Source organism: Salmo salar, chromosome 15, assembly GCF_965601325.2.
Source record: "Salmo salar chromosome 15, fSalSal1, whole genome shotgun sequence".
Lineage (NCBI taxonomy): Eukaryota > Metazoa > Chordata > Actinopteri > Salmoniformes > Salmonidae > Salmo > Salmo salar.
The window spans coordinates 66,722,501-66,745,638 of record NC_138305.1 but is presented as its reverse complement, the minus strand read 5'-3'; the positions used below and the strand labels follow the sequence as shown (position 1 = coordinate 66,745,638).

General features: G+C 43.2%; 1 protein-coding gene across 11 annotated transcripts in view; it reads right to left on the bottom strand.

Annotated features, from left to right (window-relative positions):
- Window positions 1–19,839, bottom strand: part of LOC145860896 (DDB1- and CUL4-associated factor 1) — a 39,563-nt gene extending 19,724 nt beyond the window's left edge. Inside the window, exons 1-22 of one of the 11 annotated variants that reach the window (XR_014380657.1) lie at window positions 18,528–18,817; window positions 18,304–18,424; window positions 16,978–17,054; window positions 16,800–16,873; window positions 16,589–16,702; window positions 16,332–16,469; window positions 15,505–16,119; window positions 15,237–15,338; window positions 14,986–15,144; window positions 14,652–14,831; window positions 14,294–14,503; window positions 13,916–14,085; window positions 13,614–13,741; window positions 9,537–9,772; window positions 8,379–9,445; window positions 6,009–6,216; window positions 5,844–5,926; window positions 3,675–3,759; window positions 2,908–3,141; window positions 2,551–2,644; window positions 1,010–1,102; window positions 287–391 (exon numbers count right to left, since the gene is read on the bottom strand). Coding sequence is in view for 8 of the 11 variants with exons in the window: in XM_082961981.1 (XP_082818107.1) it covers window positions 287–391; window positions 2,551–2,644; window positions 2,908–3,141; window positions 3,675–3,759; window positions 5,844–5,926; window positions 6,009–6,216; window positions 8,379–9,445; window positions 9,537–9,772; window positions 13,614–13,741; window positions 13,916–14,085; window positions 14,294–14,503; window positions 14,652–14,831; window positions 14,986–15,144; window positions 15,237–15,338; window positions 15,505–16,119; window positions 16,332–16,469; window positions 16,589–16,702; window positions 16,800–16,873; window positions 16,978–17,054; window positions 18,304–18,424; window positions 18,528–18,534 (4,207 nt within the window). In the remaining 3 variants the exon portion in view is untranslated. Of the gene's footprint in view, window positions 1–286; window positions 392–1,009; window positions 1,103–2,550; window positions 2,645–2,907; window positions 3,142–3,674; window positions 3,760–5,843; window positions 5,927–6,008; window positions 6,217–8,378; window positions 9,446–9,536; window positions 9,773–13,613; window positions 13,742–13,915; window positions 14,086–14,293; window positions 14,504–14,651; window positions 14,832–14,985; window positions 15,145–15,236; window positions 15,339–15,504; window positions 16,120–16,270; window positions 16,470–16,588; window positions 16,703–16,776; window positions 16,875–16,977; window positions 17,055–18,303; window positions 18,425–18,527; window positions 18,818–19,657 lie in introns of those variants that run through there. The other 10 variants (XR_014380656.1, XR_014380655.1, XM_082961983.1 and 7 more) reach the window with 10 other exon arrangements.
- Window positions 19,840–23,138: the final 3,299 nt, after the last annotated feature.

Here is a 23,138-nt window from a genome sequence, read left to right as displayed (position 1 = left end):
GGGGGGGGGGGGTAATAGACATCTCATTTAACTTCACAATATTGAAAGTAGTTGATACAGGAAGAATAAACCATTTTGTAAGGAGTCAATTTGAAAAAAGCTAATCCGACTCCATTTCCAAAGCATGAAGCTGTAGTTTTACAAAACTAGTGTTTCCCAGATGGTGGGTCAGGACAGGAGCCACTATTGAGTCATGCGAGGGTTGCAATTTAAAATGGGATAGTCTACTTCTGATAAATACAAGGACTAGGGACTGTTGTGACAGTGTGTCTTAGAGCAGTCTTACCAATGGGTTTGTAGTCAGTGGCGTTGAATGTCCTGAAGGAGGAGCCAAAGGGAGTCTTCATCTGCATTTCCAATATATCATCCTCATTATCTGCCTGTAGCGTCGCTGGAAAAACAACATTAGGGTTACGTTTTCTGTACACGCCACAACTAGAGCAAATCTGGGCAGATTAAAATGGCCAGACCGATGGACATGGACCCATGGTTCTGGCTACTAAACAGAGTGGTGTGGGTGCGTGTGTGGGCAGAGCCTTCATGGTATCCACATGGCCCTAGGTAACAGGGTTGGGGTCAATTCCATTTCTATTCAGTCAAGCAAAAAAGTTAATTGGAATTCCAATGAAATAATTGAAAAATTCTGCTTGAAAATAGATGGCATTGCTCAATTCTGGTACCATAGGGCCACATTGCGGTAAACGCAGAGGGTCTCACAGAATCTGGACAGAACGGAATTCAACAATGTTCCAAAATGTATTGAACTTAGTAGGAGAGCAACTAAATGTAGTGGACTAATTAGAAAATACATTAATTTGCCCAAGTTCATCATAATACATCAAGAAAATGCATCAGTGATTTGTATTTTCCAGCAACTTTTGGAAACAGCACAAGAATGCCCGTCTGTGTGTTGTGTGCAGTGCGTGCGCAGGTCTAGTCTACACTTTGAAGATGTGAAGGCTTTCCCCAAATAAATACTCCATGAAATGTTATCTACAAAATAGCCTACCTAGCAGAATGATATCATGCTCATTTGCATCAATCCAGAGGCCATTCGTTTAGCAAACTCTGCAATCACATGGTCTCCATCTGATGCTCACTTCTGTAAGAATATTTTGAAGATAAATACACAACGCAGAGGACTAAAGGTCAAGAGGACTAAAGGTCAAGAGAGTACTAACAATCAAAAGAAAGTGTTTTTTCTGTAATAGGGAATTAATGAGAAAAGGGTCAGAGACATGGGAGGAATTTGTCTATACATTAAGCCTGAAATAGGATACTTGTTATTTGGCCATTGGCCCAGTTTTATTGCAAGGAATTCCAATTGGTCAACCACAGGCTTGGGTTGGGTAATAAAACTACATCCTCTCCATTTGCTCTGTGTTGAGAATCGCTGAGGAGAGAATCACTGAGGACAGGGGAGAATGAACATCTACCTCTCAGCATAACATCTATGATTTATCCTCTTTGAATAAACCTATTTTTCTCCCCCGATTTGCATTGGAATCTGTGTTATTGAAGAGTTAACATCAACTGCTAACACTTCGATTAAATGGGTAACTTTTTCCCCCCCAAACATCAAAAGTAGTCTCTTGATGTGGTTCAAAAATTGTTGTGGAGTTAAAAATATATATAATAATTGTATGTTCTATTAAAAAGTGAGATGTGAAAAGATTACAAAAAAAACCCTGGGGAACAACAGTATCTATACTTGCACATTCATCTTCTGTACATCCACCATTCCAGTGTTGAATTGCTATATTGTAATTACTTCGCCACCATGGCCTATTTATTACCTTAACTCCCTTATCTTACCTCATTTGCACTCACCGTATATAGACTTTTTGTTTTCTTTTTTTTCTACTGTATGTTTTGTTTATTCCATGTGTAACTCTGTTGTTGTATGTGTCAAATTGCTATGCTTTATCTTGTCCCGGTCGCAGTTGCAAATGAGAACTTGTTCTCAACTAGCCTAACTGGTTAAATAAAGGTGAAATAAAAAAACTTTCAAAAACTAAGACGGATATAAAACTAAATTTGGGGAAAATGTAATGAATTTTGGTAATGCGAGGATCCATGATAGCAAAATAACACTAGTTGCATACGTACAAACTGCATGGATGTACGTATGGGTGGATAAAGAGATGATGACAAGAGTGATACTGCTGCTCCAGTGCCACTGCTGTGGTTGGGTCCATCATGGCCTACACATGGCTCAGGCTACTGAGACATTAGAGTGATATGGATGTGGGTGGATCCATCATGGCCTCCCTGTGGCTCTGGCTGTGAGGTGGTGTGAACCAGCTGGTGCTCTCCTCTGCCAGCTCAGGGCACAGCCTCCTGGCCATATGGTTCAGTGGGGCAGTGTGGCATCAAACACACACACCTCTACATGCACCTTCAACACTTCATAAATACACAACCCCCAAGCACTCACCTTTTTACACACATCTATAAAGTGCTAGCTGTTCAGCAGGTGAAATTTGATTAGTCTCGCTAACACAGGATACAGTACTGTATTTCCCATCATGCAGCGAGTTCAGTCCTCACCTCCGTAGATGACCGTGCCGTTGTTGTTGAAGACGATCCTGCACTGATCCAGAGCTGGCACTGTGTGGAGCAGATGGAAGGTCCGCAGGTCCCACTGACACACTCATTAAGAAATCACAATGTCACATCACTTTCAGTATAATGTAATGACTATTTTTTCCAATTCATTTGGTGTTGGGGTATTTTGCTGGATCTACACAACAGATGACATGTGACAAACTAATATTGACATGAGGCCGCTTTTGAGGCTTGATAACATCTGACCAACTGATGTAGGCTAAGTACCGCCAACTGAGCATTGGGAATACTCTTTAAAAATGTAATATTACTATTGTACAGTAAGTGAGTAAAGGATACAATCTCAGTGTTGACAATGACCTCCAGGCCGTTGGGGTGGAACACTCCACTGATGTTCATGTTGAACTTGTCAAACTTGTGGATGGCCTGAGCTGAGCGCACATCCCACAGCACGCCGTCGTTCAGCACCAGGTCGTCAGTGGGGTTAAAGGTTGCACAGTTCCTCTTGTAGTTGTTGGACAGGTCCGGGTAGTAGAGGGTAAGGGTCTTCTGCCCTGTCTGGATGTCATAGATCTGAGACCCAAAGACGATGACATGATTTCAGCTTATACACCGAGTATACAAACATTAAGAACACATGCTGTTTCCATGACAGACTGACCAGGTGAATCCAGGTGAAAGCTATGATCCCTTGTTGATGTCACTTGTTAAATCCACTTCAATGAAGGGGAGGAGACAGGTTCAAGAAGGATTTTTAAGCCTTGATACATTAATTGTGTATGCCATTCAGAGGGTGAATGGGCAAGACATGATTTAAGTGCCTTTGAACAGTGAATGGTAGTAGATGCCAGGCACATCGGTTTGTGTCAAGAACTGCAACGCTGCTGGGTTTTTCCACGCTCAACCATTTACCGTGTGTATCAAGAATGGTCCACCACCCAAAGGACATCCAGACAAATTGGCTACTTGACACAACTGTGGGAAGCATTGGAGTCAACCGGGGGGGTGCAACTCAATATTAGGAAGGTGTTCCTAATGTTTTCTATATTCAGTGTATGTACATGGTTGATCAGTTTAACCTTTAGATGTTGAGAAAGAAAACTTACGTGAGCTATGTGTTCCTTTGTGCCAATGACTCGGTCTTGTGAAAGTTTACTGAACTCCACATAATGGTCATCTAAAAAGGAATGCCTGGAAAGAAAAAGGGAAACAAATTATATATATATATGTTCAATATGAACTGAAGTCAGAGGTTGTAAGGATTGCCTTGGAATTTGTATTTTTTAATTTATTTTCCATTTATCTTTATTTTTTAGACATAGGTAAATATATATACATACATACATACACTGCTCAAAAAAATAAAGGGAACACTTAAACAACACAATGTAACTCCAAGTCAATCACACTTCTGTGAAATCAAACTGTACACTTAGGAAGCAACACTGATCGACAATAAATGTCACATGCTGTTGTGCAAATGGAATAGACAACAGGTGGAAATTATAGGCAATAAGCAAGACACCCCCAATAAAGGAGTGGTTCAGCAGGTGGTGACCACAGACCACTTCTCAGTTCCTATGCTTCCTGGCTGATGTTTTGGTCACTTTTGAATGCTGGCGGTGCTTTCACTCTAGTGGTAGCATGAGACGGAGTCTACAACCCACACAAGTGGCTCAGGTAGTGCAGCTCATCCAGGATGGCACATCAATGCGAGCTGTGGCAAGAAGGTTTGCTGTGTCTGTCAGCGTAGTGTCCAGAGCATGGAGGCGCTACCAGGAGACAGGCCAGTACATCAGGAGACGTGGAGGAGGCCGTAAGAGGGCAACAACCCAGCAGCAGGACCGCTACCTCCGCCTTTGTGCAAGGAGGAGCAGGAGGAGCACTGCCAGAGCCCTGCAAAATGACCTCCAGCAGGCCACAAATGTGCATGTGTCTGCTCAAACGGTCAGAAACAGACTCCATGAGGGTGGTATGAGGGCCCGACGTCCACAGGTGGGGGTTGTGCTTACAGCCCAACACCGTGCAGGACGTTTGGCATTTGCCAGAGAACACCAAGATTGGCAAATTCGCCACTGGCGCCCTATGCTCTTCACAGATGAAAGCAGGTTCACACTGAGCACGTGACAGACGTGACAGAGTCTGGAGATGCCGTGGAGAACGTTCTGCTGCCTGCAACATCCTCCAACATGACCGGTTTGGCGGTGGGTCAGTCATGGTGTGGGGTGGCATTTCTTTGGGGGGCCGCACAGCCCTCCATGTGCTCGCCAGAGGTAGCCTGACTGCCATTAGGTACCGAGATGAGATCCTCAGACCCCTTGTGAGACCATATGCTGGTGCGGTTGGCCCTGGGTTTCTCCTAATGCAAGACAATGCTAGACCTCATGTGGCTGGAGTGTGTCAGCAGTTCCTGCAAGAGGAAGGCATTGATGCTATGGACTGGCCCGCCCGTTCCCAAGACCTGAATCCAATTGAGCACATCTGGGACATCATGTCTCGCTTTAGTCCAGGTCTGGGAGGAGATCCCTCAGGAGACCATCCGCCACCTCATCAGGAGCATGCCCAGGCGTTGTAGGGAGGTCATACAGGCACGTGGAGGCCACACACACTACTGAACCTCATTTTAAGGACATTACATCAAAGTTGGATCAGCCTGTAGTGTGGTTTTGAGTGTGACTCCAAATCCAGACCTCCATGGGTTGATAAATTGGATTTCCATTGATTATTTTTGTGTGATTTTGTTGTCAGCACATTCAACTATGTAAAGAAAAAAGTATTTAATAAGATTATTTATTTCATTCAGATCTAGGATGTGTTTAAGTGTTCCCTTTATTTTTTTGAGCAGTGTATATAAAACAAAACATCTAAAAAATAAAGATAAATTGAAAATAAATTTAAAAATACAAATTCCAAGGCAATCCTTACAACCTCTGACTTCAGTTCATATTGAACATTTTGGTTGAGCAATGAGGGACCAATGTTGTTCTAGCTAAAATCACAAAAGCCCCAATGTTGCTTTTGTTACACTGTGGCCCCACTACACTGTCTGTGTTCTATGAAGTAAAGATTCCAGCCCTAAGGCAGTTCAGTTAGTGTGCATAATTAAAGAACCCGTCAGCCCCTTTCAGCAGCTCCCTGCTCTGAGGACCATACACACAGAACCAGTAGAATGAACCATAGAAAGGGAACGGTAGAGCAGTCATCCCCATTGAAAGCAATAACCAACTGTATTGATTTGACTGGGCCAAAGTTAGTCTTATGTGAGTCACACTTACTTCATGATGAACACTGACTTCATGCCCCACAGTGCAGACAGAGGATAACTCCATGATGCTGACGTCAACAACAGAGAGCCATCCTGATGACAAAAGACAAGAATAAAGGTTTAATTAAATACTATGTTTTAGATATCCACAAGATAGGTTGATTTGTACATGTACCTCACTGACCCGTGATGGCTCTAGGTGTGTGATGGCAGAGTTGTGGCAGCTATAGCTGGCCTCCTCCTGGCCTGTGAACACATTGTAGAGTTTGAGCTGGCCCGTACACGTCCCCAGCATCAGGAACCGCTCACGGGCAGAGAAGGCACAACACATGAACCCACTCTCATCCTCGTCTGCTTCCCTGAACACAGAGATGGGTCGGAACCTGAAAAAAAATAAAAACAAACTCAGCAAAAAAAGAAACGTCCCTTTATCAGGACCCTGTCTTTTAAAGATAAATCCTTAAAATCCTAATAACTTCACAGATCTTCATTGTAGGGTTTAAACACTGTCTCCCATGCTTGTTCAATGAACCATAAACAATTAATGAACATGCACCTGTGGAACGGTCGTTAAGACACTAACAGCTTACAGACGGTAGGCAATTAAGGTTACAGTTATGAAAACTTAGGACACTAAAAAGGCCTTTCCACTGACTAAAAAACATCAAAAGAAAGATGCCCAGGGTCCCTGCTCATCTGCGTGAACATGCCTTAGGCATGCTGCAAGGAGGCATGAGGACTGCAGGTGTGGCCAGGGCAATAAATTGCAATATCCATACTGTGAGACGCCTAAGACAGCACTACAGGGAGACAGGATGGACAGCTGATCGTCCTCGCAGTGGCAGACCATGTGTAACAACACCTGCACAGGATCGGTACATCCGAACATCACACCTGCAGAACAGGTACAGGATGGCAACAACAACTGCCCGAGTTACACCAGGAACGCACAATCCCTCCATCAGTGCTCAGACTGTCCGCAATAGGCTGAGAGAGGCTGGACTGAGGGCTTGAAGGCCTGTTGTAAGGCAGGTCCTCACCAGACATCACCGGCAACAACGTCGCCTATGGGCACAAACCCACCGTCGATGGACCAGACAGGACTGGCAAAAATTGCTCTTCACTGACGAGTCGCGGTTTTGCCTCACCAGGGGTGCTGGTCAGATTCGCGTTTATCGTCAAAGGAATGAGCATTACACCGAGGCCTGTACTCTGAAACGGGATCGATTTGGAGGTGGAGGGTCCGTCATGGTCTGGGGCGGTGTATCACAGCATCATCGGACTGAGCCTGTTGTAATTGCAGGCAACCTCAAAGCTGTGCGTTACAGGGAAGACATCCTCCTCCCTCATGTGGTACCCTTCCTGCAGGCTTATCCTGATATGACCCTCCAGCATGACAATGCCACCAGCCATACTGCTCGTTCTGTGCGTGATTTCCTGCAAGACAGGAATGTCAGTGTTCTGCCATGGCCAGAGAAGAACCCGGATCTCAATCCCACTGACCACGTCTTGGACCTGTTGGATTGGAGAGTGAAGGCTAGGGCCATTACCCCCATAAATGTCCGGGAACTTGCAGGTGCCTTGGTGGAAGAGTGGGGTAACATCTCACTGCAAGAACTGGCAAATCTGGTGCAGTCCATGAGGAGGAGATGCACTACAGTACTTAATGCAGCTGGTGGCCACACCAGATACTGACTGTTAATTTTGATTTTGACCCCCCCTTTGTTCAGGGACAGATTATTCCATTTCTGTTAGCCACATGTCTGTGGAACTTGTTCAGTTTGTGTCTCAGTTGTTGAATCTTATGTTCATACAAATATTTACACGATTAGTTTGCTGAAAATAAACGCAGTTGACAGTGAGAGGAAGTTATTTTTGTTGCTGAGGTGATATATAAAAAGAGAGAGAAATTATTATCCAAAGAGGTCCACCCAAGGTCCACCTCAGCCTAAAAGGCAAGTTTAACAGTTTAGCTTCCGTCCCTCTCCTCACCCCTACCTGGGCTCGAACCAGGGATCCTCTGCACACATCGACAACAGCCACCCTTGAAGCATCGTTACGCATCGCTCCACAAAAGCTGCGGCCCTTGCAGAGCAAGGGGAACAACTACTTCCAAGGTCTCAGAGCGAGTGACGTCACCGATTGAAACGCTATTAGCGCGCACCCCGCTAACTCGCTAGCCATTTCACATCGGTTACGCACACCCCCCTTTTGACCTCCTCCTTTTCTGCAGCAACCAGTGATCTGGGTCACGGCAACAATGTAACAGTTTAGCTTCCGTCCATCTCCTCGCCCCTACCTGGGCTCGAACCAGGGACCCTCTGCACACATCGACAACAGCCACCCTCAAAGCATCGTTACCCATCGCGCCACAAAAGCCGCAGCCCTTGCAGAGCAAGGGGAACAACTACTTCAAGGTCTCAGAGCAAATGACGTCACCGATTGAACCGCTATTAGCGTGCACCCCGCTAACTAGCTAGCCATTTCACATCGGTTACACAAGGACTTTGTGCTGAGTCCCCAGTGTAGTAGGAAGAAATCATACCTGCTAAAGATGAGGTGTCGGTCAAAGCAGCCGCCATCCACCCCTCCGTATTTTGGGTAGACAACCCTGCGTGTGTGTCGGGAGGTGAAGTTGGTTCGGGCCTGGCGCCTCTGCTTGGGCTCAGGGCACTGGTGGGGGGTGAAGAGGGAGAAGGGGGGGCAGGTGGTGACGGGGTTCTTGCAGTGCGAATGCTGCTCCCTCAGGTACTCTGTGATGATGCTGTCCAGGGCGGGGGGAGAGGGTAGGTGTCTGTCCAGCTGTTTCTTCATGGCTGGACTCTGACTGAAGGAACCGTAGTCTGACTTCTGCCTCAGCAGCCGCGGCTTCTTACAGAGGGCAGGCACGGGGCACGGTGACGGGTGCTCTCGCATGAACACGATCCGTCCAATCAGGGGAGAGACGTTGCTTTGGTGAGGGATCAACAGGGGAGGGGCGGCCAGAGGTACCGTGAGGAGTTGCGACGTCGAGGGACGAGGCAGGGGGTGAACTGACAACGGCACGGACGGATGAGAGCTGTGGCTCACCAACCGTGCTGTGACCCCATTGGCCAGCCGAGGGGTCCGGGGGAGGGCAGGGGCAGGAGAGGCAGGGGGAACAACGACAGGAAGCAAAGCTGAGGAAGATGGGTGGGGGAGGATGGCCATGGGGAGGTCGGCCTCCTTGGTGAGTGTGGTGGCAGTGTCATGCAGACCCTTGACCACCAGGTGGTTCCGGATCAACAGCAGTAGCTCCTTCTCAGGAAAGGATATTCTGGACTGGGCCACCACGTTTGCCCTCTGCAGCCAGGCCAGGGAGACATCCGTCCCGATCATGAGGGGTTTACCAGACACCCGCTTGATTAGCTCTGCCGCAAACTTGCAGAACTTGACGTGTTCGCTGCCTTTGTCCTGGAGCACGGGCTCCTTCATGAGCTGCTGGATGTGTCCACTGCTGAAGAGAGGCAGCTTGCTGATAATCTGTCTGACTGAGCTGGAGCGGGACAGACCCACCAGTGCCTTACAGGCCAGGGTCCGAATCTGATCCGCATCTGTGATGGGCATCTTCACTGTCAGCAGGGACAGCAGTACCTACAGGGAGATGGTAGAAATATGAGACCAGTAGAGCCCAAAAACATTCAAGCGTAAGATCAATAGACAATTCTGAAATAAATACTTTCACCTTGATGCCGTTGTTGGACTGCACCACGTTCCACATCTTGGAGAGCACGCTCTCGCTGTTCTTGGTGGTCTGGGGTAGACGTCTGAGGGGCGTGCCAGAGATGAACTTGCCGATGCCAGACATGCGTTTATCTGGAGCGCACACACAGTTGATGACCACCTGCAGAGCAGACTTCTGGATCTCGGCATCATTCACAAACACCTCTGCCTCTGCCACCACCAGGACTACACCCATACCTGAGGAACAACAGAACATTAAGATTAGAACGCAAAGCCAAGAGTACTGGTCTACTGGATATATGGGGTTGTGTAAATAGAAATCCATGGCAGGTGGGCTATACACTGAGTGTACAAAAAAATTAGGAACACCTACTCCTTTCATGACAGACTGATCAGGTGAACGCTATGATCCCTTATTAATGTCACTTGTTAAATCCCCTTCAAATCAGTGTAGATCGGCTATTTCCAAACAAGTGGTACGCGCAATGCCATCGTGGGGTACACCAAATATAAATGTAATTCACATTTTCACACAGTCCATTTAGATTTTCCAACAGGGCTATACATTTGGGTGAGTTTCCCCCCCTCAGCCTGAGTAGCCTCGTTTCACTGACTAAAAATTAAATAAAATTCCGCAAACCAGGACAACAGGTGAGGATATTTTTTAAGTTACTGGACAGCTTTGTGACATCAAATGGTCTTTGGTGGTCAAGATGTGTTGGTATCTGTACTGATGGCGCAAAAGCCATGACAGGGAGACATAGTGTAGTGGTAACGCGCGTGCAAGCAGTGTCTCCCGACGCCACTTGGGTACACTGCAGCATCCACCGAGAGGCTCTTGCTGCCAAGGGAATGCCTGACAGCTTGAAAGATGTTTTGGACACTTCAGTGAAAATGTTTCACTTTGTTAAAGCAAGGCCCCTGAATTCTCGTGTATTTTCTGCATTATGCAATGATCTGGGCAGCGACCATGTAACGCTTTTACAACATACAGAAGTGCGCTGGTTATCAAGGGGCAAAGTATCGACACGTTTTTTTATTTTTATTGAGAGATGAGCTTAAAGTTTTCTTTACTGACCATCATTTTCACGTGTCTGACCGCTTGCATGATGACGAGTTACTCACACAACTGGCCTATCTGGGTGATGTTTTTTCCTCGCCTGAATGATCTGAATCTAGGATTACAAGGACTCTCTGCAACTATATTCAATATGTGGCACAAAATTGAGGCTATGATTAAGAAGTTGGAGCTCTTCTCTGTCTGCATTAACAAGGACAACACACAGGTCTTCTCATCATTGTATGATTTGTGTGTGTAAATGAACTCAAGCTTACGGACAATGTCAAATGTGATATACCAAAGCACCTGAGTGAGCTGGGTGCGCAATTACACAGGTATTTTCCAGAAACGGACAACACAAACAACAACTGGTTTCGTTATCCCTTTCATGCCCTGCCTCCAGTCCACTTACCGATATCTGAACAAGAGAGCCTCATCGAAATTGCAGCAAGCGGTTCTTTGAAAATTGAATTGAAATAAGAAGCCACTGCCAGATTTCTGGATAGGGCTGCGCTCAGGAGTAATCACCCTTGGCAAATCACGCTGTTAAGATACTGATGCCCTTCACAACTATGTACCTATGTGAGAGTGGATTCTAGGCCCTCACTAGCATGAAAACTAAATACAGGCATAGATTGTGTGGGAAATGATTTAAGACACTCTCTCCAATACAACCCAACATTGCAGAGTTATTGGCATCCTTTCAAGCACACCCTTCTCATTAACCTGTGGTGAGTTATTCACCATTTTTGAAGAGCAAATAAGGCATTATATGTAAGATGGCTAAATAAAGAGCAAAATTATTGATTATTATTATTATTATTATTATTTGTGCCCTGGTGCTATAAGAGCTCTGTCACTTCCCACGTTTGTGGCAGGCTTACAATGATGGCAAAAAACAACATTTGAGAGTGCGCTGAACCTGGTGCTAGAGGGGTACACAGCTGGAGGTTGAATGTTTGAAAGGGTACGGGACTATAAAAAGTTTGTGAACCACTGGTGTAGATGAAGGGGAGGAGATAGGTTCAAGAAGGATTTAAGCTTTGAGACAATTGAGACATGGATTGTGTATGTGTGACCATCAGAGGGTTAATGGGCAAGACAAAAGATTTCAGTCTCTGAACAGGGTATGGTAGTAGGTGCCAGGCAACTGTGTCAAGAACTGCAATGCTGCTGGGTTTTTCACACTCAGTTTCCCATGTGTATCAAGTGTACCACCCAAAGGACATCCAGCGAACTGTGGGAAGCATTGGAGTCAACATGGGCCAGCATCCCTGTGGAACGCTTGACACCTTGTGGAGTCTATGTCCCGACGAATTCGAAGGCAATAGGGGGTGCAACTAAATATTAGGAAGGTGTTCCTAATGTTTTGTACAGTGTACATTGACTTGTGCAATATACATATCGCAAGACATCCATATCGCATGAAATATTTTGAAATGCTAATTAGCCGCATGTACCGTCTGTTTTTATAGTTTATTCGGTTGTTAAACTCTCCTCTTGTGGCTGCTTCCCACACACAGATGTTCCAATGATTTTTTTGCCCATATCGTGCAACTTTAACCTGTTGGGTCTAGGGGGCAGCATTTGCACGTCTGGATAAAAAAAATGTACCCGATTTAATCTGGTTACTAATCCTACCCAGTAACTAGAATATGCATATACTTATTATATATGGATAGAAAACACTCTAAAGTTTCTTTAACTGTTTGAATGGTGTCTGTGAGTATAACAGAACTCATTTGGCAGGCAAAAATTTTCTGACAGGAAGTGGATACCTGATGTGTTGTATTGACTTTAAACCTATCCCATTGAAAAACACAGGGGTTTAGGAATATTTTGGCACTTCCTATTGCTTCCACTAGATGTCACCAGCCTTTACAAAGTGTTTTGAGTCTTCTGGAGGGAGATCTGACCGAACAAGAGCCATGGAACGATGATGGCCCATTAGACACCTTGCGCGCGAGTTCATGTTGGGTACCCTCGTTCCAATACGTTATAAAAGAGTATGCATTCGTCCACCTTGAATATTATTCATGTTCTGGTTAAAAAAGGCCCTAATGATTTATGCTATACAACGTTTGACATGTTTGAACGAACGTAAATATATTTTTTCCCCTCGTTCATGACGAGAAGTCCGGCTGGCTTACATCATGTGCTAACAAGACGGAGATTTTTGGACATAAATGATGAGCTTTTTTGAACAAAACTACATTCGTTATGGACCTGTGATACCTGGAAGTGACATCTGATGAAGAGAATCAAAGGTAATGGATTATTTACATAGTATTTTCGATTTTAGATCTCCCCAACATGACGTCTAGTCTGTATCGCAACGCGTATTTTTCTGGGCGCAGTGCTCAGATTATTGCAAAGTGTGATTTCCCAGTAAGGTTATTTTTAAATCTGGCAAGTTGATTGCGTTCAAGAGATGTAAATCTATAATTCTTTAAATGACAATATAATATTTTACCAATGTTTTCTAATTTTAATTATTTAATTTGTTACGCTGACTTGACTGCCGGTTATTGGAGGGAAACGATTTCCTCAACATCAATGCCATAGTAAAACGCTGTTTTTGGATATAAATATGAACTTGATAGAACTAAAAATGCATGCATTGTCTAACATAATGTCCTAGGAGTGTCATCTGATGGAGATTGTAAAAGGTTAGTGCATCATTTTAGCTGGTTTTATGGTTTTGGTGACCCTGTCTTTGACTTGACAAAACATTACACACAACTCTTGTAAATGTACTGTCCTAACATACTCTAAATTTATGCTTTCGCCGTAAAACCTTCTTGAAATCGTAAAACGTGGTTAGATTAAGGAGATGTTTATCTTTCAAATGGTGTAACATAGTTGTATTTTTGAAAAATTTGAATTTTGACATTTATTTGGATTCAAATTTGCCGCTCTTGAAATGCACCTGCTGTTGATGGAGTGCACCACGGGTGGCACGCTAGCGTCCCACCTAGCCCCAAGAGGTTAATGACAAGGCAGGGCAGTGTAACATACCCACGGTGGAGATGGCGTTGCCCCCCTCCCCATCCAACACGGCCACAGACTCCGACATCAGCAGCTGGGTCTTAGGGACCACCGTCAGGATGCTCAGTAAGTCCAGGGCATAACGCACTGTGTCACTCCTAGGCGACAAAACAACACAGGGTGAAATAGTCACAGAGTACAACTTTGTGTTCAATTGAATTTGTGAGAAATGTTCTCCATAATGAACAGAGGTGTATTTTAATATAGAGCAGATGGAGTTGATAAATAACTCCATCCTTAGAAGGAAGGATGCATTTCTTTTCTGTCCTTACCTGCCGTAGTAGGTCCTCCAGTCGCAAGCGATGGAGATGAGCTGCAGGAGAAGCTGCACACAGGAGAGCTTATGGAAAACTTCTGCAGGCTCCCAGTACAGCCTGGCTGGGCCATACTCAATCAGGAACTCCATCATCTCCACCACCTGCTCATGGGTGTAACTACATGCCTGGGGAACATAAAGAGAATAAGGCATCACTGAAGGAAAACCATCAACAAAGTTCATCTGTGATGATGGGTTCCAGGGGGATGGCGGTAAAATCCATTTCAATTGAGGTAGTTAATTAAAATTCAATTTCATTAATTGAAAGAGGACCCAAGACAATTTGAAATCATCACAATATCCCAACACACATGGAACAGCATGTTCCTCCTACCTTGTAGTAAGGCTGTGGGTGAATGGGAGCACCCCCTTCAGTCCGCTGCAGGGACTGCTTGACCTGCTCCACCTTGATGGCCAGATGGGCCTCGGAGTACCTGCGCAGGGCCATGCAGGTGTGCTTGGCCGTCTGCCTGCTGGAGAAGATCTGGTCATCACTCAGCAGGGCCCCCTGGTCCTCAGGGTTCAGGATCTCCAATGTGCTGATCTGGAGACCGTAGAATACAAAATAAACAGCAGTCTAATACAGAGGATGTTCAGAGAACTGATCTGGAGACAGTGAAATACCAAGTGCTTTTCACCAGGATACAACTGGATGTAACAGAAGCATGACTAAACCACACAGGTCCTCCTACCAGGTTGACCATGCGCCGGAGGCCGTCCTGCCTGTCGAAGAGTTCCAGCACTGCTCGGAAGGAGAAAGAGATGGAGAAGAACATGGTGGCGTGGCAGCAGCCCGAGGCGTGGGAACACTCCAACAGCCACAGACTGTAGCTCACCACCTCAGACAGGATAGAGTGGGGCAGCATACACACCTAGGGGAAACAGAGAAACATTTAATGGGGACACATGAACACACATTTGTATTGACCTACACATTTACATGGAAGTAAATCATGTTACACCCATGTACCACAGGTCACAACTTTTATGAACAGTTGACTTTTATGCAGTGTGTGTTTGTCCTACCCTCTCCATGGCATCCTGGTTGTAGGCCAAGTAGTAGAGGCACAGAGACACCCCTGTGGCGGCCATGGAAGGCTTGGGGATCTCCAGCAGCTTCTGAACCCCTCCATGGACCACAAACTGGGCGGCAAACTTCTTATGCAGCAGCAGGGAGGCTAGGTACTACAGGTAGCAAATGAGAATCTAAGGATAAGGCTGGGATGCTCCTCTTTAAACAATTGAGATGCATTATAGGTCAGTTGTAGAAAGGTTACCTTGAGAGCCTCAAAGGCGAGCTGTACATCGTTGGTCTGCTTCAGGTCCATGTAATGGATGAGCAGCTCACAGGCTCCCATCTGCATGAAGACAGCCAGAAGCTGAAAGACAAATGAATACAGAGAAATAAAAAATGGATGTAGAGAACTACTCGTCTGTCTACCAGTCATTTATGGCATATTGTCTTCAACAACTACAGCACTAGCTCTTATAAAGAAGTTTGATAAGACTGACATCTGCTGGTAGGTTTATGTAGCAGACACTAACCTCCTGGTACTCTCCCAGAGGGGTGAGGTACTGTAGGATGAGCCTCTGCTCCATCTCTGGGGTCAGAGGGTAAAGGTGATAGTTGTTCCCAATCACCCAGGGGCTCATCTCAGACCAGCTGCTGTTGGACAGCTCGCTGAAGTTCCTCTCCGGGTCTGGCAGGGAGAAGTTCAGTTTCTGTTTCACCTTCCGTCCATTCTCCCTCTCTGCTCTCCTCTTGAGGTGAGTGCTGCCCTCCTCCCTGCCGTCGGGGAAGTCCCGGTTGGACAGAGGCGGCGGGGCAGACACAGGCTTCATCAGGCCTTTGACAGCTGAGTTAGCGCAGCTGCTGGTCTTGTGGGTGTGGTTAAGGTAGTTGAGGTGGAAGGAGATCTCGCTGTAAGACTCGTGGCTGTGGATCTCCACTTGGTCCTCATCTGATCCCTTCTCATTCCTCTCAATGCCTTTATTCCCCGGGGGGAAGGGGTTGTCCTCGAAGCCCACGTCGACCGTCTCCTCATCCAGAGGAAAGAGAGGTTCCCCCAGGGTCTTCCTGGGACTGGGCCGTTTAAATCCCTTCCGGTTTTCAGTGTCCTTGGCCTGCAGCTCGCGTAGCCGCTGCAGCATCAGAGGCACCTAAAGAGAAAAAGATGCATCTAGCATCATTCACAGATACTGACATCTAGTATCATTCACAGATACTGGTGATTGACAGCCTGGCACCACTTGTGGTGACAGGGCTAAATTCAATTGAACCCACATTACCGTATTACATTACCGTATTTACACAAGATCTTATGTTGATGTTGTTAAACCTTCTCAGGTAGTAGTAGGATGTTGCCACTGACCACGACAGAGTTCTCCTCCCTGTAGTTGGCAGCGATGTCCTGGTTCTCCATTGCTCCAGCCAACAGGCCTGTAGCATAGATTCTCAGTGGCTGCTCTGCCTCCTGGGCCCATTTAAAAAGCCTCTCCACTATGCCCTCCTGTCATGTACACACACAGACATCATGATTATTGAATATTTGAATCAGTTGTATATTATAGCTAACTAAATATACAAACATGTTCAAGTGCATCTCCACAGATGTAGGTTATAGCCTACCTTCTCCTGAAAGACCACAGCAGTCTCCAACCCAGGCATGATGTTCTGCAGCAGGCGACAGGCTGCAGTGTTGAGGGTGAGCTCTCTGCTGGTCATCACATAGCTATTAACGAGCTAGAAAAAGACAGGAGTTAAAATAATTCAAATTTGAACGAATACCATTCTGTAAATGTGTAGGGAAAAATCACCTCTAAAAAAGTTCAGGTCTTACAGCATTCATGAAGTCATCATTTTTTAACAGGATCTTTAGCAGCTGACCCAAGACGCATTCTGGATCCGCTCTCCCTAAGTGGCAAATGGTTGGGAGAATTAGAAAAACCTATAGAAGGTCAACAACTATCACTGTTGCTATAGTTATGACTACATACAACAGAAATACATAATCTTACCAGGGTGCCTGTCTTCAAAAGGATCCGGATCAGCTTTGTGATATTCCTCAGTCTCCCTCTCCACCAGCTCTGAAATCCTGAGGGGAAAAGAAAACCCATGATATATTCAAAAACATACAACCACATATTTCTTAATGTTCAGAGACTTAAAAAAAAAAATGAAAAAAAAAATATATATATATATATATATATATAAATAAAAATAAAAAATAATATATATATATATATTTTTTTTTTTCAAGTATATATATATGTATATGTATATGTATATATATATGTATATGTATATGTACGTATATATATATACATACACACATATATACACATACACATATATATATATACACATACACATATATATATATACACATACACATATATATATACACACATATATATATATACACACATATATATATATACACACACATATATATATATATACACACATATATATATATATACACACATATATATATATATACACACATATATATATATACACACATATATATATATACACACACATATATATATACACACACATATATATATATACACACACATATATATATACACACACATATATATATATACACACACATATATATATATATACACACATATATATATATACACACATATATATATATATACACACATATATATATATACACACACATATATATATATATATATATACACACATATATATATATATACACATATATATATATATACACATATATATATATACACACATATATATATACACACATATATATATACACACATATATATATACACACACATATATATATATACACACACACATATATATATATACACACACACATATATATATATATACACACACACATATATATATATATACACACACACATATATATATATATACACACACACATATATATATATACACACACACATATATATATATACACACACACATATATATATATACACACACACATATATATATATACACACACACATATATATATATATATACACACATATATATATATATACACACACATATATATATACACATATATATATACACACATATATATATACACACATATATATATACACATATATATATACACACATATATATATATACACATATATATACATACATACATATATATATATACACACACACCTTCAAGTAATATGTGGCATAAATAAATAAGGTGAAAGCAAATAAAAACTTCCCCAAAACATTCAGTGATGTTACTTCCCATAATATCCACTGGTGTTACCAACAATTATCCTCCTGTATTACTCAGACACTCACTTAGTCAGGATGTGGACCAGGTCCGGTGTGCTGGCCTGCTGCTCCCTCTCCCACTGCTCCAGCAGAGAGGTCAGCTCTGCCTTGGAATCCACACTAGCAGATGCCGACGCCATGGTCTGGCCTGACACATAGAATAAACAATGTCATCAACTAAACTTTACTTGGGGTCTTGAGAGAATGTGCAAAAAGAAACTGCATTGGTGCATGCAACAGGAGAGACTCACCTGTCATTGTAAATGTTGATATGAGCTAGATTGATTCCCTACTCGATCCTCTTGCACGCACCAACACAGCTTTTTTAGCATATCATCACTAACACTAGCTTACTGATTTGGCCTACTCCTCAAATAAAATATAATTCAATATAATAGTTTTGGTGACTGGTCGCGGGATTTGCTTGCAACAACATTGAGTCACCACCATCAACCGATTATTGTAAAAATGTCAATTCTGAAAACGCGTACATGTACGAATGTTGGTCCTGTACAACTCCGGTCCATCCGCGGGGTGTTAAAATTCATAATTCTAATAAAAATATATATCTAATACAAAACGACTTCCCCTTCATGCTCGTATCAAGTAAACTGCGGTTAAATTGGGTCCGTACTATCAGGAATCATTGGGACGTCCCTAACCTTACCATTTAAAATGTAACCTTCCCAGTGATAGTCCATATCCCAGTGATAGCACTGACCCAATTATATCTCAGTTCACATAGTACGAGCAAAAAGTCGGTTGTATTCGCTACAATTTTTAGAAGTATGAATTTCATTACCCCGCGGAAGGATCGCAGTTGTACAGGAATAAAACATAGCTATAGGTAAGCGTTTTCAGAATTGGCATTTTTACAAGAATCAACTTATGTCGACTCAATGATGTTGCTAGCAAGTCCCGCGACCAGTCATCAGAACTCAACTCCGCCTCGATATAAGAGAACGGAGTTGCGTTCCTCAACTAGCTACTTAACTCACCGTCTCTGGAATATATTGCTAGTAAGTTAGCTACATCATGATGACAAGCTAACGTGCACACGTGTTTTGTAGTGATTTAGCTAACTAACTACTTAACTGGTTAGTCATCCGTACCTTGCTACATAGTGTACATTAGTTAGCTAGTTAACCATCTTCGATAGACTCTACAGATGTGAAATATCCCTATCATAGCTACCAACTAGCTATGAATATTCCCTATATAAACGTTAGCTAACTAGTACGTTGGAACGAACGCTATGTTTTAGCTACAATCAGTTCAGTGTTGGTGGTCTGCGTTGTGTACACTCGAGCTAGCTACAAGACCGTCTAGGAAGACAGTTTGTGTGCGAAACAGTGTTGTTGGCTGGCTAGCGAATACATACCTTATTCTGCTAAATTTTCCTTTTTTTTTATTTTATTTACAATACCGACAGACACTTGCTAACTACACCAATATTTGTTGAAAAGAATACAAACGCCACCTTGTTATCACTTGTTTTAGCACAGTATTTAACACGTTCTACACGTCAAAAGTTCAGCGTCGACTTTTGATGACGCAAAAAGGAGCAAGCTCAACATGGGCGGAGTTCAGCAGTAATTCCCATTATTTCAAAGCAAAGGGACACACTGGGTGCATTCGAGCTGATCACTTTTGGCAAGTCTGTGGCCTGTTTAAGTGTGTTGCATTAAGGGGATACAAATGGTCAGACTTGCGCCATAGTGGAAGAAGTAAAGCGAGAGGTTTGACTTTGCCCAAAATCTGTCCAGGAAAATAAGCCCCCAAGTGATGTTTTTTTTTGGATGGAGGTCAATGAGTGTCGAACTTGGTCAACCAAAAATGTAATTGATAATTTGCTACGCGAGGCTTATTTGATCGAATAGAAGTTTAGAAAGGATTAGGTTGTTACGAATGCGTTGATTTAAGTGGGCGCACGTTGCAATTTGGCAGTGGCGTGTATTCACGGATGCACGTTGCAACCTCGGATCTGTCTCCCTCTCCGGTGGCTTCTACCTCGGGTTCAGATTCTCGGAGCTAACCAGACCGTGAGGCTACCTGAGAGACCGGTCCATTCAACACCACCAGCTGTCATCATAGGCAGCTCTATGGTGAGAAACATCTCGGTCCTCAAGGCAAAAACCCTGTGCTACCCAGGAGCACGAGTACAGGACATAACAAGGATGCTTCCGACTGCTCTACAACAGATGCCGGGAGCTGACACTGTCGTAGTCCATGTGGGGTCAAACGACATCAGAAGGCTAGCTCAGAACATTTGAAAATTGATTTTAAAGAACTGATTTTAGCATTTTAAGACTAAAAAAAATGGCTAATAATTTCAGGTTCAGTACCATCGTTGGGCCGCGGGTGTGAAAGATTCAGCAGACTGCTGGCATTACACATCTGGCTAAAAGACTACTGTAGCTCTGCTGGAGTCACTTTTATTGATAACTTTGACACCTTCTGGAAACAGAAGATGCTCTGCAGGAATGACGGAGTCCATCCAAATCTTCTTGACTCCTGGACTCTATTCACGCATTTCAAGGCTGCCTTGAAACAATGACTGGTAAATGATCCAAGACCACCTCAGTTAATCCCTACCATTGTGACAATGATTGTTGTCATAATGCTGCATCAAATGTACATGATTTTAGGGGCATTGGCGAACACAATGTAAGTAATTTAATTTATGTACCCCTAATTGCACCGAATACATCTGTTTATCCTACAGCTATTGTAAGCAGTAATCATGAGCCTATAAACCAGAGTTACACTGTTAGCACTGAGGCGGTGTGCAATAGTAGGAAGACCACTTTAAGCAGCTCACCCTGCACTATCAGCATGAGTAAGTCTACCTTTGACAAGCTTCCCAGTTAAAGCATTAAAAACAATCAAGCAACCCAGAAAAGTGCTAAAAATAGCCCGTATTAACATATGAAGCCTAAGAAACAAGGTCCATGAAGTCAATAACTTGCTTGTAACAGATGACATTCATATTCTGACTCTGAAACTCACTTAGATAATACATTTGATGATACAGTGGTAGCAATAAATGGTTATAACATCTACCGAAAAGACAGAAATGCCAACGGAGGCGGTGTTGTGGTCTATATTCAGAACCATATTCCTGTAAAGCTTAGAGAAGATCTAATGTTAAATATTGTTGAAGTAATATGGCTACAGGTTCATCTGCCTCACCTAAAGCCTATTCTTGTGGGAAGCTGCTATAGACCACCAAGTGCTAACAGTCAGTATCTGGATAATATGTGTGAAATGTTTGATAATGTATGTGATATCAACAGAGAAGTATATTTTCTGGGTGATTTAATTATTGAGTGGCTATCATCAAGCTGCCCACTCAGGAAAAAACTTCAAACTGTAACCAGTGGCTGCAACCTGGATCAGGTTGTCAGTAAACCTACCAGGGTAGTTACAAACGGCACAGCAATTAAATAATCAACATGTATTGATCACATTTTTACTAACGCTGCAGATATTTGCTTTAAAGCAGTATCCAGATCCATCGGATGTAGTGATCACAATATAGTAGCCATATCTAGGAAAATCAATGTTCCAAAGGCTGGAATATAGTGTATAAGAGGTCATACAATACGTTTTGTAGTGATTAATATGTTGATGATGTAAATAATATTTGCTGGTCTGTGGTGTGTAATGAGGAGCAACCAGACGCTGCACTTGACACATTTATGAAACTACTTATTCCAGTTACTAATAAGCACGCACCCATTAAGAAAATGACTGTAAAAACTGTTAAATCCACTTGGATTGATGAGGAATTGGAAAATTGCCTGGTTGAGAGGGATGAGGCAGAAGGTATGGCAATTAAGTCTGGCAGCCCAACTGATTGGCAAACGTACTGCAAATTAAGAAATCATGTAACTACACTGAAACAATGATCATTTATATAAAGAATGATAGTAAAAAGCTTTGGGGCACATTAAATGAAATGTTGGGGAAAACATTCATTGAATCAGATGGCTCATTCATCAAAAAGCCCACTGATATTGCTAACTACTTGAATTACTTTTTCATTGGCAAGATAAGCAAACTTAGTGATGACATGCCAGCAACAAACGCTGACACTACACATCCAAGTATATCGGACCAAATGATGAAAGACAAGAATTGTACTTTTGAATTCTGTAAAGTCAGTGTGGAAGAGGTGAAAACATTCTTGTTGTCTATCAACAATGGCAAGCCACCAGGGTCTGACAATCTAGATGGAAAATTACTGAGGATAATAGCAGACGATATTTCCACTCCTATTTGCCACATCTTCAATTTAAGCCAACTAGAGAGTGTGTGCCCTCAGGCCTGGAGGGAAGCTAAAGTCATTCCACTACCCAAGAATAGTAAAGCCCCCTTTACTGGCTCAAATAGTTGACCAATCAGCCTATTACCAACCCTTAATAAACTTCTTGAAAAAATTATGTTCGACCAGATACAATACTATTTTACAGTAAACAAATTGACAACAGAATTTCAGCATGCATATAGGGAAGGACACTCAACAAGCACAGCACTTACACAAATGACTGTTGATTGGCTGAGGGAAATTGATGATAAAATGTTTGTGGGGGCTGTCTTGTTAGACTTCAGTGCAGCTTTTGACATTATTGATCATAATCTACTGCTGGAAAAACGTATGCGTTATGGCTTTACACCCCCTGCTATAATGTGGATAAAGAGTTACTTGTCTAACAGAACACAGAGGGTGTTCTTTAATGGAATCCTATCAAATATAATCCAGTTAGAATCAGGAATTCCCCAGGATAGCTGTTTAGGCCACTTGCTTTTTTCAATGTTAACTAACGACATGCCACTGACTTTGAGTAAAGCCAGAGTGT